Source organism: Scyliorhinus torazame, chromosome 7 (genome assembly GCF_047496885.1).
Source record: "Scyliorhinus torazame isolate Kashiwa2021f chromosome 7, sScyTor2.1, whole genome shotgun sequence".
Taxonomy (NCBI): domain Eukaryota; kingdom Metazoa; phylum Chordata; class Chondrichthyes; order Carcharhiniformes; family Scyliorhinidae; genus Scyliorhinus; species Scyliorhinus torazame.
In genome coordinates this window covers 160,429,647-160,444,714 of record NC_092713.1, presented here as the reverse complement: position 1 = coordinate 160,444,714, position 15,068 = coordinate 160,429,647, and the positions used below count along the sequence as shown (strand labels likewise).

The following is a 15,068-nucleotide window of genomic DNA, read 5'->3' as shown; positions in this document are numbered from 1 at the left end:
GAGGCCAATGAAACATAAGGGATAAAATAAATTAATGATATGCTGGGCGTGAGATGAAATAAGTTGGGAGGAATCTCAAGTACAGCACGAACATTGCCCGAGACCAGTTATTTTTGGGGAGTGCTATAAAATTTGATGTAACATCACACACTATAACTCTGCAGTTATGTAGTAACCTCGACCATGATGAACAAACAAAAACTTACACACCACACATTGAGCATGAATTGAAACAGTGTATTTACAGAAAAAACAATTACAGATGAAAGAGTTAGCATTTTTCTTGTTGCTCAAGGAGGGTTTAATACCAAAGCTGTAAAGGTGCTGCAGAACAGTTCGAAGACAGATGGCAACAGAATGCACTCCTCCAAATGGGCGTTTTGGCGACAGAAGGCTTCATTTTACAGTGTGACTCTGTTGACGAGGGCAGTGCGTCTTGGAGCTAATTTGCAGCATTGCATTTGTACAGTACAAAAATATAACCATTTGTTCAGCTGAAGAGAAACTGTGTCAGCCTCTGCAACCTTTGCCCCCCCCCCCCCCCCAACACACACAAATGCAGTGCGCAGTTGAGCTACACAGAGCCAGGTGCTGAAAACACTGGGCAAAGATCCAACGGTAGTGGAGGGCTTTGGTAGTGGAGGGCTTGGAGATGGGCAGATTCCCCTGTACCTGCCCGTTATACACTGTTGAGTCGCTTCTTGCACATTCACTCTCTCTCTACGTATATACATACACACATATGCATGTATGTATATATGCATACAATATATATGGACATACACTCACATATACAGTGCATTTGTTTATTTCTTTATCAATGAAATTCTGAGTTCCTGTGCCAGGCAATGAGAATCATGGGTGATACTGACTGAAGACCAAAAGTTACACGTCACCTTAGAACTGGTGCAATATGTTCTTTTAGAGACAATTTCTCAATAGTGAATTACTAGGAATTAAACTAGACACTATAAATGTATACATTATTATATATAAAATATACAGGCAATGCAGTTTAAAGAGCTATAGCACAATTACCAAAAATAACATTCAGGCATACATGTGGAGTGGCGCTGAGGTCCTGCTCCATGAGTGGGTATGAACATGTAGTCTGTGGTTAGGAGCTGTAATGCCCAGAGTGCTATGTCATGTTAAATGTGGCAGCCTTCCAGTATGCAAAGATCCAACTAAAGTTATGCAGCTTTAAAGAATGGAGCAGTTGTTCCTGGTGGTAAACGAGGCTTCCTGTGGTTGAAAAGCCCATCGCTATTTATTGCCCGAGTTCACATAGGGAGTAGTGGCCACCCCTGGCGAGGGTTCAGATGGGCTTGCATGCTGGAAGATCTATAACTGAAGAAGGATTCAGTGTGTGAAGCTGGAGGAGCAGGGAGATATTGAGGAGAAAAGGTGGGAGGAAAGAGATTGGGATGTCCAAACCGGATTGTCGGACACTCTGGACACCTACTGATTCCCTGACAACAGGATAGAGATGCACATCGGGCCAATGCCGCATCTCTCTTAGAATCCCTACAGTGCAGAAGGAGGCCATTTGGCCCATCGAGTCTGCACCAGCCCTCTGAAACAGCACCCTAGCTAGGCCCAAACTCAACACCATCCCTGTAACACCACCCAGTACCAATTTAGCATGGCCAGTCCACCTAACCTGCACATCTTTGGACTGTGGGAGGAAACCGGAGCACCCGGAGGAAACCCAGAGGAGGGGAGCAAGTGCAAATTCCACACAGCCACCCGAGGTCAGAATCGAACCCGGGACCCTGGCACTGTGAGGCAGCAGTGCTAACCACTGTGCCACCATGCCACCCCAGGAGCTTTCTGACTCCTTAAGACCCATATTAGATATTGGAAACACAGGCTGAGTGGCCAGTAAAGTAAAGGAGTGCATTGACCAGCAATATATTGCTGCTTTAACTTACTGTGATTGTGAATGATCGCCTTTGACGTGAGACAATATGTTGGCATATTGCTGAAGAGAGATATGTTGTCGAAGCTTTTCATCCTACACTCATCCGGACAAACACAAGAATACTAAATTTCAAACAATCATGACAATTTAAACTACAGGAGAAAAGGTGCCCAGATTTTGCCAAGGGCGCATGGGAAGCCCATCGTCCCCTTTGCTTTCTCCATGGCAATGCCTCAGCTAATCAGAGTCAACATTCCATCCAATCAGCACCCTTGCAAAATCTGGGCACCTTAACTCCAGTTGTGTAAATTGTTGTGACTGTTTGAAATTTGGTATTCTTGTCTTTGTCCTGATAAGCGTAAGATGAAAAGCTTCGGCACATACCTCTCTTTTCAGCAATAATCAAGTTATGCAGCACCAAGCGAATATTTGAATTTCTGTCCTCTTGCTAAAATCAATTGAGCTCCAACTCTAAACAGAGTATCACTCTACTTTCAAAAAAAGGATTTAATGTCCAAATACAGCTTCCGTTATGAAGTGGAGCAAACTGCCCTGGTTCATTCTCGATCCAGATGAGGAGGAAGCCACACACGGCCCCTTGAGTTTGCCTTACCATTCAACTGGATCACAAAATGTTCTGTACCTCAATTCCATTTACTCGTCTTTGATTCACATTCGCGATAGCCTTGCCTGACAATCTTTTGATCTCAGTCTCAATAGCTCTTATCGAGCCTCAGAATCCATAGGGAGATTTCCAGGATTCTTCTATCCTTTGTGCGAAGATGATCTTCCTGATAACACCACTGAATTTTTAGGTAAGGCCCCCTTGTTCTGAACGGCTGGTTTAGCTCACTGGGCTAAATCGCTGGCTTTTAAAGCAGACCAAGGCAGGCCAGCAGCACGGTTCAATTCCCGTACCAGCCTTCCCGAACAGGCGCCGGGATGTGGCGACTAGGGGCTTTTCACAGTAACTTCATTTGAAGCCTACTTGTGACAATAAGCGATTTTCATTCCTTCCGCTTCTCTCTATCTACCCTAACAAATCACTTTAAACATCTCATTCCTAATCTTTCTATATAACTCTCAACCAGCTACGCCCGAGGGAATTGCTACAATTCACACAGGGCTGTTTGCATGTCAAATAGCAGAAGCAGCATGCAATAGACACAGCGAAAGCGATCCCACAACCAATAGATCAGATCTAAGTCTGCAGTCCTGCTGCATCCAGTCATGAACAGTGGTGGAACTGAACTGGACTCACCATATAAATACTGTGGCTACAAGAGCAGGTCAAAGGCTGGGAATCCTGCAGCGAGTAACTCACCTCCTGACTCCCCAAAGCCTGTTCACCATCTACAAAGCACAAGTAATGGAATACTCTCCACTTGCAAGGCTGTGCAGCTCCAACAACACTCAAGAAGCTCAATACCATCCAGGACAAAGTAGCCCACTTTACTGATACCTAACCACCACCGTAAATATTCTTTCCCCCCACCACCGACGCACAGTGGCAGCAGTGTGTATCAACTACAAGTTGCACTGCAGCAATTCACCAAGGTTCCTCCAACAGCGCTTTCCAAACCCACGACCTTTACCACCTAGAAGGACAAAGTTAGCTAATGGAGAAGAGGTGAAGGAAATCCTAGTCTAAGTTGTTCTGAAGTTTCTGAAGAGGGTGAGGAACAAGGCAAGACTGTGAGAGTTGGGGAGAGGGTTCTGGACATGGGTGATAGGGACAGATGGGTAGGGCTCGGCCACTGACTCCGGGGGTGGGGTAGGGTGGTGAATGAGGAGGGAATGGAGGCAGTGTGCAGCTGGAAGAATAGCGGATAGTAACAGAGATATTGGGTGGAAGGAAGTTACAGCTGGATCTGCAGATGTGGCTGCTGTAGCCAACACAGTGAGTGGGGAGCCAGTAAACCTTAAGTCGGAGGTGCCAAAGTGTGGACCTAGAATGGAAATAAGACTGGAACTTTTTTTTTTAATGACCTATGATTTGCACAAACATAGATGAATCTCTGAGAGAGTGCAATGTAAAATATCAGTCCAAACAATTTGAAGCTACAATTCGGCTTTTTAGTGCATTTCAGGCAGCTGAGCGTTGACTTCTACACCTCTATTTACGAACAATGGGAAAAATGTCAATAACCCAGAGAAGGCAAGTTCAAATCCCACCACAGCACCTTAAGAATATCAATTCAGTTCAAAAAGAAAACGTGGAATTAAAAGCTGACATCGGTAAAAGTGACCATGAAGTTTTGGATTGTGAGAAAAATCCAGCAGGTCACACATGTCCTTTAGGGAAGGAAATCTGCCGTCTTTACCTGGACTGGACTGTATGTGACTCCAGACCCACAGCAATGAGGTTGACTCTTAACTGCCCCTGTGAAATGGTCTAGCAAACCTCTCCATGATATCATTTCAGGGCAACTATGGATGGACAATATATGGCAATCTTGCCAGCAATGCTCATATCCCAAAGATGAACAAAAATGGGTTACAGGAGGACATTCTGTCCATTGGGCAGTGCTCGTGTTAGCTCTTCAACTTGTTCCATCGATTTCAATCCCATTCTTTCACTCTGACCCATTTCCTTTTACATCCCTGCTCTTCAAATCCTTTCCCAACTCCCTCTAGAATCAGACCGTGCCTCACTAGCTGCATGCTTTAATGACCTACTGTGTGAAAGCATCACTTCCAATATTCCCTATTCCCCTTCATTCTACCTGTGATAGCCTGTGCTACCACCTGACCATTGACTGGATGTTCTCCAAATCCAGGACAAAGGTGAAGAATTGCTTCGGACTGAGGACTGCATCTTCTTCAATATTAAAATGTAAAATTTGAAGAGTCAAAATCTTCATCTTCAGGCCTGAAATCGGGAGCATTGTTCCTCAGAGGAGAAAGGAGTGGAGTTAATTTGTCACAGTGTCACCTGGAATACGCATAGTCAGTGTGATTTACGCATTTTTAAAATAAAGAAGCTTAACCACGACTCGTATCTGAAGGTCATTTTATGTTTTGGCGGGCGGGGGGTAAAGAGTCCCTTTAAAACAGGCTTCATACAGCACGATTGGCTTGTAAGGACCTATATTCTGAATGTGCGCTTGCCTGCTAGGAGCGTGAGAGAGGTAATCGCCCCAGCGTGATTTCCAGTTTCCCATTGGGCCCACGGAGAGGTACAGGCTCTGTAATAGAGGCACTCGCTCAGACCACTGTCCCTGTTCACAAGTGCCAGGGCCAGAGGTTGACTAAGAACGAGCAAATGATTGTGAGAATGGAAGTGTGAGAGAGGTACTGCATCCCGATTTATAAACCTGATTTATTCTTCACTGAATAGAATTTTAATCTAAAATTCTTCCGATAAGCGTTTTTTTTATAAATTCCCTGTACAAACTAACAAATAATTGCTGTTCTGTGCTTGTTCAAGATACAAAATATGTGTTGTTTTACAAGTTAGACGGATGACATTATATCAATTCTATTCACACAATTAGCGAAATATTTACAAATTTGACATTTAGAAAGTAGGGAGCATGGAGAATCGAATCATGTCATTTGGTGTGGGGCCTCCAGCATCTCCATGAGGAAGGTGTCAATAGGGGTGTCGCCAATCAGCTTGAAGAAGAATAGGTGCTCGAGGCACTTGAGTCCGATCGATCGGAGAGCCGGAAGTCGCAGGAGCAGCTTTGCAAACCTGGGAGAGAAGCAGGAAAACACCATGTCATTCACCCCCTCAACAAAGAGTAACAGCAACAAACACTACCCCCGAGCCAGCGGTCAATCTGTGAAACAGGCTCCTGAGAGTCATGTCAAAGCAGTCAATGCTGGTTCACCTCATTGCAAATTAGCCAGACATCTCTCAGGCTATCTTGGGGGATACAGTATATAATGGAGCTGTTTAAAACACTCATTCAGCCATAGCTAGAGTACTGTGTGTGCAGCTCTGGTCGGCACATTATAGGAAGGGTGTGACTGCATGAGAAAGGGCGCAGAGGAGATTCACCAGGATGTTGTCTGGGCTAGAGCATTTCAGCTGTCAAGAGAAGCCAGTTAGGCTGGAGTTGTTTTCCTTGGAGCAGAAAAGACTGAGGGGGGGGGGGGGGGGGGGCCCGAGTGGGGTGTACAAAATTCTGAGGATGTAGATAGGATGGATAGGGTGAAACCTTTCCACTTAGTAGAGGGATCAATAACGAGGGGGCATACATTTAAGGTCAGTGGCAGGAAGTTTAGACGGAATTTGAGGAAAAGATTTTTCACCCAGAGGGAACCTGGAACTCTCTTCCTGAAAGGCTGGTAGAAGTGGGAACCCTCACAACATTTAAGAAGTATTTAGTTGAGCACTTGAAATGCCAAAGCACACAAGACTGAAAAATGGAATTAGAGTAGTGAGGTGCTTGATGGCCGGCACAGACATGATGGATCGAAGGACCTCTTTCTGTGCTGTAAAACTCTATGCTCCTTTTGTGATCTGACTCACTGGGGCACACACAGGCTGCCCAATTTCCACTCCAGAAGTAGGGAAAATGGCCATTACTGGGAATTCCCCAGGAATTTCTCCTCAACTTCTGTGGAAATTTTGCTTATCTGCTGGAGTTCCTCCATGCCACCGATCACTAGTCCCCCAAAAATATCATGGACCATGTTGTCAGACTCTATAATTCAGGCGAAAACCACTAGCAAGGTGGGGCCATTTGGTGGCACAGTGGTTAGCACTGCTGCCTCACAGTGCCAGGGATCCAGTTTCGACTCCAGCCTTGGGTGACTATCTGTGTGGAATTTGTACGTTCTTCTGCGTAGGTTTCCTCCGGGTGCTCCAGTTTCCACCCACAGTCCAAAGATGTGCAGGTTAGGTGGACTGGCCGTGCTAAATTGCCCCTAGGTGGGGTTACGGGGATAGGGTGGGGGATTGGGCCTAGGTAATATGCTCTTTCAGAGGGTCAGTGCATACTCAATGTGCCAAATGGCCCTAGATTGAGTCAAATCATAAACACTGGCTGTTCATAAACACCTGGTGCTTTGTAGCATAAACCCATGGCCTAAATTATCTCAGTCCCTTGCATCGTCCACCAGGGGAAATACTTTCTACTTATCTATCCTACCAACTCCTTTAATAACTTAAACATTTCAATTAGTTTGGCACTTTATTCATGGGAATACAGCCAAGTCAATGTAAACTGTCCTTGTAACTGCTTTGGCTCCAATATTTCCTCAGTGTGGAATCCTACCAGAACAACAAATGGGAGGGACCACAAGCTATTCTCAGTTTGGTGACAGGGGACAGGATGCTGGTGCAGAGATTTGTTCTCTCAATATATAGGCAAACACTCCAAAGTGCGGCCAGCACTGGGTTCAGTTAGAAAAACAGATATACAGAGACAGGCACAGAAACACTGCCAGAGGCAGGTGTAGAGACAGATGCAAAGGTCACAAAGATACAGCCACAAATAGAAACAGGCCCACACTCAGACCCATACAGGCCCACACACTGACCCATACAGGCCCACACACTGACCTATACAGGCCCACACACTGACCCATACAGGCCCACATACTGACCCATACAAGCCCACACACTGATCCATACAGGCCCACACACTGACCCATACAGTCTGTGGTCCCAGTCGCACACAGTTCCTTACCTGCCAGGTTGGTCAGGGTATTTGTGTTTTGTAAATGCCTCGAGTGATGCATACACCTTTTCCCTCAGAGATTCCACTTCCCCCGGGTTTGATAAGCCTTTAGCATCTAAACAGGATGTGGAAAATATTCACGTTCACTTTAGGAGCATTAACGTTACAGCTAAAATATAGGTATCCACAACGTACAGAGTCTGACAGACCAAACCCGTCACATTCATTGCCAATGGACAGATATCTGGTGAATAAACCTCCTGAAATGAAAATCGCTTATTGTCACAAGTAGGCTTCAATGGAGTTACTGTGAAAAGCCCCTTGTCGCCACATTCCGGCGCCTGTTCGGGGAGGCTGGTACGGGAATTGAACCGTGCTGCTGGCCTACCTTGGTCTGCTTTAAAAGCCAGCGATTTAGCCCAGTGTGCTAAACCAGCCCCTCCTGAAGTTCAATCTCATTACAGAGCACACTCTAATGAATAAATCCTTGTCTTTCATTTCCACTGTTTAGAATTCCAATCAGTTGAACCTCCTACTGTTAATTTCTATAATATAGAATTCCAATAAATAACTCACTCTCTGTGTACAGAAATTCAATAGAACTTCTCCCATTCGCTCCCACTGTACTTGGTACTTATATTGAGTTCAAACATTCCCAGAAATACCTGAACCCAGTGTTTGACAATTAGTCCACCTGGAGGTTCAGTCCAGCTACCGAATCGTGCTCATGTGGATGTTAAGGGTATTTTTGAGTGTTAGTGTGATGTCTGCATTGAAAGCTGAATGAGTGGTTCAATGGATTGTGAAAGCTTGTTCCTATCAGTTACAGAGAATAAAGTCCTGATGTAGAGTTAGCATTATTCCAGTCTGCTTCGGCTCAGATCTCTCTGCCAACGGACCCCACACTAGCACGTCATGATATAGGCTGCACCTGGATTGAAGAGAACGATGGCTCTCAGGCACCCCAGCTCGGTCTTGTCCATTTGCATGTCTTTCATCTTCGAAACTAATTCGGTCAGAACTCTATCCGGGCACATAGAAAGGAAAAGCAGTTATTGTCTCAAACTTGCTCCATGTTTGCTTCAGCACTGTGGTCATGCCTTTGTCTTTAAGGTCAGGAATTCATTCTCAAACCACTATATCAAGCTGCCTTTCCAAATGTTCTTTGCTGAGTATGGCCTGTCTGCTTCATTGTGGGTTATGTGGCTGATTACACAGGGTAGAAGGGAACATTGCTCTTCATCCCTCTCTCTGCTGTATGAATACACATTGTTGGTGGGAGTTCTACGCGGGGAGGGGGGGTGGGGAGGAGGAGACGAGAAGGTGCGCAACATCACAGGTTAGTTAAACGTAGGACTGAATTTAGACTACATTGAGTTCTCAGCCAGGCTGCAAGGGGAGGCTGCAATGAATGGACTCCTGTTGGCTGGAAATATGATCAGAACGAGAGTTTCCATTGAGCTGATACCAAGATGACCAGCCACAAAGGGCAGCACAGTGGTTAGCACTACTGCCTGACAGTATCAAGAAGCTGGCCTTGCGTGACTGCCTGTGTGGAGTTTGTCCATTCGCCTTGTGTCTGCGTAGGTTTCCTCTGTGTGCTCTAGTTTCCTCCCACAGTCCAAAGTTGTGCAGGTTGGGTGGATTGGTCATGATCAATGTGCGGTGCTACAAGGATAGGTTGGGGTAATGGGTGCTCTTTCGGAGAGTCGGTGCAGACTTGATGGGCTGAATGGCCTCCTCTGAACTGTCAGGATTCTATGAATTCAATGGAATAAGGAGGAACCTATCCGTTCAAATGCCTCAGACACCGGGGCATCACAGTTCACAGATTGAAGAGATGAAGAAAAAAGTGAGAACATGCAGTGTTACGATCTTGGTTTACCATCTCGATAGAGACCCATAACTTCTTTTGCTAAAGAAGAAATCTGAAAATCCCAGTTTTTACTAAGAGAATGAAGCCTAAAGATACCACGGTTTAAAACAGAAGAATGTTTACTGTTCAAGAGTCAAACAAAGCAACTTTAAATGCTTTCTGAGCTAACCTTCTATACTCTAACTTGACGTTAAACATGAATTAACTGGCTTGTTGTAGAAGACAGAGGCCAGATCCAGAAACTGAGAAAAAGTAAATATATAGTTCGTTGCAGTGGTTTCACTGACTGCAGGATAATCTTGGTGGACCTACGCCATCTAGAATGAGTGCAGTAGATTCTACAGACGTGTGCCATTTCAGATGATGTCTATGACCATGGACATTGGGTTGGTTGTGCGCTGCAGTCAGCTGGCGGGAGGGATTATATTTGAGAAGAGGAAGAGCTGAAATTCTTCACAATGAGAGACAGGGTTTTTGGAGGACTTTTTGTGACTGAGTTTGACAATGTATATATTGAACAGACCTGCCAAGCCAATTTGTAAGATTGGTCTTAGTTGAATCCGCCACTGAATTAATTCATTTATAGCAAGACTGGGGTTATGGTTAGCCAGGGTAGAGTTTAGTGTTTGCTTTCCTTGATTCTTATATAATAAATACTCTGTGAACAACAGAATATCTACAGTGCAGAAGGAAGCCATTCAGTCCATCGAGTTTGCACCAACCCTCTGAAAGAGCGCCCGACCTCGTCCACTCCCCACCCTATCTTTGTAACCCCAACTAACCTGCACATCTTTGGATACTAAGGGGCAATTTTAGCCTGGCCAATCCACCTTACCTGCACATCTTTGAACTGTGGGATGGAACTGGAGCACCCGGAGGAAACCAACGCAGACACAGGGAGAAAGTGAAAATTCCACACAGTCACCTAAGGCCAGAATTGAACCCGGGTCCCTGGTGCTGTGAGGCAGCAGTGCTAACCACTGTGCCGCCATGCTTCTCCTCTTCCGTTTTTAATTGTGGAATTGTAGCTTCTTTCTTGGATTTCAGAATTAGTTTTTAAAAAAAATTACTAGTTATCGCTAAGATTATAACAATTGTTAAAAAAGGTAATGGTTTAAAAGCAAATCTAATCTCTTTGATAATTAAGCCCCATTGATCCATGTGACACATTCAGCAACACTACATAATAGTCAACACCAAGGGCAACTGATTACTTCACCCCTGGGTAAGGGAGGGTCCGATCTGGCATGGTTCACATACAGGATCAGCATCCATTGACCTCAGGGCAAGGATTGGTCTGCAAAGCCTTTCCTGCTAACCTTGCCGAGTCTTTAACATAATGAAGACGGACTCCTGGAATCTGTGGGTCTGCCTTACCCCATCACTTGGAGTGGCCTAAATGTCAGTGTGTAAGGAGGTGGTCGGAGAGAAGGCCATAAAATGACACATAGTTTCCGTACCTGTCGAATATGGAGCCCACACCGGCGCTGTGGGCACTACTGCGATGCACGTGCAGTCCTGTGGCCAGGAGGATTCCATCCTTCACTGAGATTGAACGATGCGAGAATGAGGCGATGAGCAGCTCGTTCCAGCCTGCAGAAGGAAAAAAGCACCAGGTGATCCTCCACACAGATTAGACCATTTTGCATATGGCTGCATCCAACATTGAGGTTCAAACCCTCCCAAAGACAATCCAGTCAACCATTTCCAACCGTTTAATCCCCTTCCCCACCCCATGTACACTCTATCCTACCATAGACTCTTCCCACCCATTTAATCCCCTACCACACCCCATGTGCACTCTACTCTATCATAGACTCTATCCACCCATTTACTCCCCTTCCACACCCCATATACACTCTACCCTATCGTAGACTCTATCCACCCATTTAATCCCCTTCCGCACCCCATGTACACTCTCCCCTATCATAGACTCTACCTACCCATTTAATCCCCTTCCACACCCCATGTACACTCTACTCTATCATAGACTCTACCCACCCATTTAATCCCCTTCCACGGCATCACAGTAGCACAGTGGTTAGCACTGCTGCTTCACAGCACCAGGAACCCGGGTTTGATTTCCGGCTTGGGTAACCGTCTGTGCGGAGTCTGCACGTTCTCCCCGTGTCTGCGTGGGTTTCCTCCGGATGCTCTAGTTTCTTCCCACAAGTCCCAAAAGACGTGCTTGTTAGACGAATTGGTCATTCTGAATTCTCCCTCTCTGTACCCGAACAGGTGCCTGAGTGTGGCGACTAGGGGCTTTTCACAGTAACTTCATTGCAGTGTTAATGTAAGCCTACTTTTGACATTAATAAAGATTATGTACACTCTACCCACCCAGTTAATCCCCTTCCACACCTCAAGTACACTTTACCCTATAATAGACTACCCACACATTTAATCTCCTTTCACACCCCATGTACACTCTACTGTATCATATACTCTACCCACCCATTTAATCCCCTTCCACACCCCATGTACACTCTACCCTATCATAGACTCCACACATCCATTTAATTCCGCACCCCATGTACACTCTACCCTATCATAGACTTTACCCACCCATTTAAACCCCTTCCACACCCTATGTACACTCTAACCTATCATAGACTCTACCACCCGTTTAATTGTACCTAGCACCATATAAATGTCTGGCCATAGGGACTGAAGGCAACAAATCTCCAAGGATTTGGAACATCCGCTCACCTGCTCGGAGGAGAATGACTTGATCGTCGAGAGGGAGATCGGAGAAGTGTGGAATTCTCTTGGCCCACTCGACCAGGGTGAAAAGCTGTTTATCCGCAGCCTGGCATATGTTGGTGACGGGGTCGTTGGACTGGACAGGGAGAAGGGCAGAATGAAGAGACACTTCAGTGTTACTCAAGCGCAACAAAAAAACAAAACAAAAGAATTTTATTTTGGTCAGTTATTGCATTTTTAAACCCCCCCCCCCCCCCCGAGAACTGAAGAGTCTGGCCTCTGGGTCTCAACAAATACAGAAAGCAGTTCATAGCCTGAAGAGTGCATAAAAATAAATGGTGTGTGTGTGTGTGTGTGGGGGGGGGGGGTTGCCGAAATGATTGGATCTCACATCTTGTCTCTTTCTTGTGGATGGGGGGGGATGTGTGGGATGACCCTCTAATGGCTGAACTCAGTAACTGGGAATGGTGACAGGATTCTGCCTCATATCATTCATGTTTACAGACAGAATCTGCTCTGGACAAAGACACATGGAAAAGGGCGGGGGAGGGGGCACAATGGCACAGTTCTTTTTGCTCAAGTCTCATCTTATTTCCTAAAACAACCTCAGCCGCTGGGGACAGCTTCTCCAGGCCTAGTCTTCTCACCAGAGCACGCTGCCTCTTTAATAATTTCATCTCACACACATCAACAAGGTGAAAACAAGATCTTCATTCTTCAGTCCTCCAGGACTCATGTCTTCCTGTGGCAGAGCCAGTGCAGACCTGATAGGAAAAATGGCCTCCTCCTTCTCCGATTCTAGAACCAGTAGGCTGTGACACAGGCGGAAGCCTCTCTGTTTGACAATGAGGAGTTACTCAGTTGTGGCTCAGTGACTGGGTGACTCGCACGGATATAGTGTAATCCACTGGGCCTGAAGCCTCTCGCCTCAAGATTGGTTTGGTGAAAATAATAAGGTAGTCTTGTAACTTCTGGGAGGATAAACATCATCTCTACAGGGTTTACTTCAGTGAGAAGTTGTCACAATTCCAGCCCGATGTCTACTGGAGCATCCGCAGGACTGTCCAATGCGAGCTCAGAGAGATGAAAGACATTTGGCTGAATGAGAAAACAGATGGAGAGCAGTTGTATGCAGATCACAAAGACTGAGTGAGATTCTCCAATGTTCTGAAATCTATCTATGGGCCCCTGTCTACTCGCTCACCATCAATCCCTGGATGGATCAACACTGCTCACAGGAAATGCCCAAGTTCTAGCAAGATGGGAAGAAAAATAAAATCCTCAGTCAACGTTCATCCATCAATGAGGAAGGTTGCCCATCAACTCCAGCAGCTCAGGTGAGATCTACAAGGTCAAGAAGTAAGAAATAAGACCCACAACATCAGGTTAAAGGCCAACAGGTTTATTTGAAAGTACAAGCTTTCAGAGCACTGCTCCTTCATCAGGTGAAGTAGAGGCAGGTTCACAATCACAGCATATACAGGAGAGACACAATTGCAAGGTAATTACAGATTGGAATATGAAGAATGGTTGGAGTGTGAGTCTTTACAGGAAGAAACAGTGTGAGTGGAGTGAGTGATAATCACAGGTAATCGAGATGTGAATTCTCCCAAGCCAGGACAGTTAGTAGGAATCTGTAAACCCAGGCAGTATGGGGGGGGGTTACATGTAATGTGACATGAACCCAAGATCCCGGTTGAGGCCACCCTCATGCGTGCGGAACCTGGCGACCAGTTTCTGCTTGACGATTCTGCATTGTCGTGTGTCTCATGAGCCACCTTGGAGAATGTTTACCCAAAGATCGGAGGCTGAATGTCCTTGACTGCTGAGATGTTCCCCGACTGGAAGGTAACACCCGACGATTGTTGCGCAGTGTCCATTCACCCATTGTGGTGGCATCTGCGTGGTCTCGCGATGTACCACGCGATTGGCGAGACTATACAGATGCTATGACACGGGGGGAGGAGGGGGACATATTTTTCCTCACTCAAGGGGCTGGTAAGCAAATTTCAAAAAGATAAAGTTTGGCTGAAAAGAAACGGAATTTCAAATTAAAAAGTCGGGGTTCTAAGGAAGGAAACATTGAGCCCACATGAGCTGGCAGCAAGAACGGCGATGTGGGTGGCAAAAACGGTGAGAATCGGGAAACACGATTCCTACCGGTGGGATCACGTTTGCTGATTTTCCAGGCCACTTGCTGGTGGCATTGTGAGAAATCTGCCACGGAAAACCGGGAACCTCATTTAAATGCATTAGCATTTCATTATTAGCGAGCCCTCCCGGCCGGGATTTCCCCCTCACTGAATATTCATTGGTCGCCGGTGCAATTTACAGTAGCTGTGTGAAAACGAGAACCTGGTGACCTCACCTGCGAAGGAGATATTGGAGGTGAGCGTTCAGGCCACCATCACCCTCCCGAGTGCCAGTGGCAGAGGGGGCAGCGGAGAGGACACGGGGGACTCAGATAAATGAAACTCAGGGCCGGGGGAGGGGTTCACTATCGGCATCTCGAGGAAGGGGGTCGCTCTTCATGGCTGTGAGCCTCTAGGTTTAAAGGGGTCTGGTGGCTGGTTTGCAGGCAGCCTTTCTCTTGTCCTCCTCGCTGGGCTTGTGGCGATGTCACCGCTGAGGGATTGGCCTTCCAGAATGGCAGCTGCAAAGTGGGTGGGAGCAGGTGAATCTATATAGTCAGCACAGGGGGCGACTGAGAGGTTCCTGTGTGGGCTCCCATTAGATGCCAGGCTGCATGGGCAGAGTGAGGAACTCTGACAAGGGGTGGTTTCCAGTCTCATGAGACCTGAAGACCACCACATAGGGGTGAGGACAAGTGCAGTGAGAATGAACCCCCACACTCAGGCAGCACTGTGAAGCCAGAGGGTATGAGCTATATGGAAATTCAAGGCCCCTGTTTATGCAGGTCAGGCTGTCAGGG

The 15,068-nt window shown here is 46.3% G+C and overlaps 1 protein-coding gene across 10 annotated transcripts in view; it reads right to left on the bottom strand.

Moving 5' to 3' along the window:
• Positions 1-216: 216 nt before the first annotated feature.
• The window catches only part of LOC140426646 (retinoic acid receptor RXR-gamma-A-like), a 547,996-nt gene continuing 533,144 nt past the window's right edge, over positions 217-15,068 (bottom strand). For all 10 annotated transcript variants that reach the window (XM_072511720.1, XM_072511724.1, XM_072511717.1 and 7 more), the window contains 5 exons: positions 12,143-12,272; positions 10,894-11,026; positions 8,489-8,580; positions 7,567-7,672; positions 217-5,621 (listed from right to left, as the gene is read on the bottom strand). In XM_072511720.1, the coding sequence (XP_072367821.1) occupies positions 5,474-5,621; positions 7,567-7,672; positions 8,489-8,580; positions 10,894-11,026; positions 12,143-12,272 (609 nt within the window). In that variant the 3' untranslated portion in view covers positions 217-5,473. The remainder of the gene's footprint in view (positions 5,622-7,566; positions 7,673-8,488; positions 8,581-10,893; positions 11,027-12,142; positions 12,273-15,068) is intronic.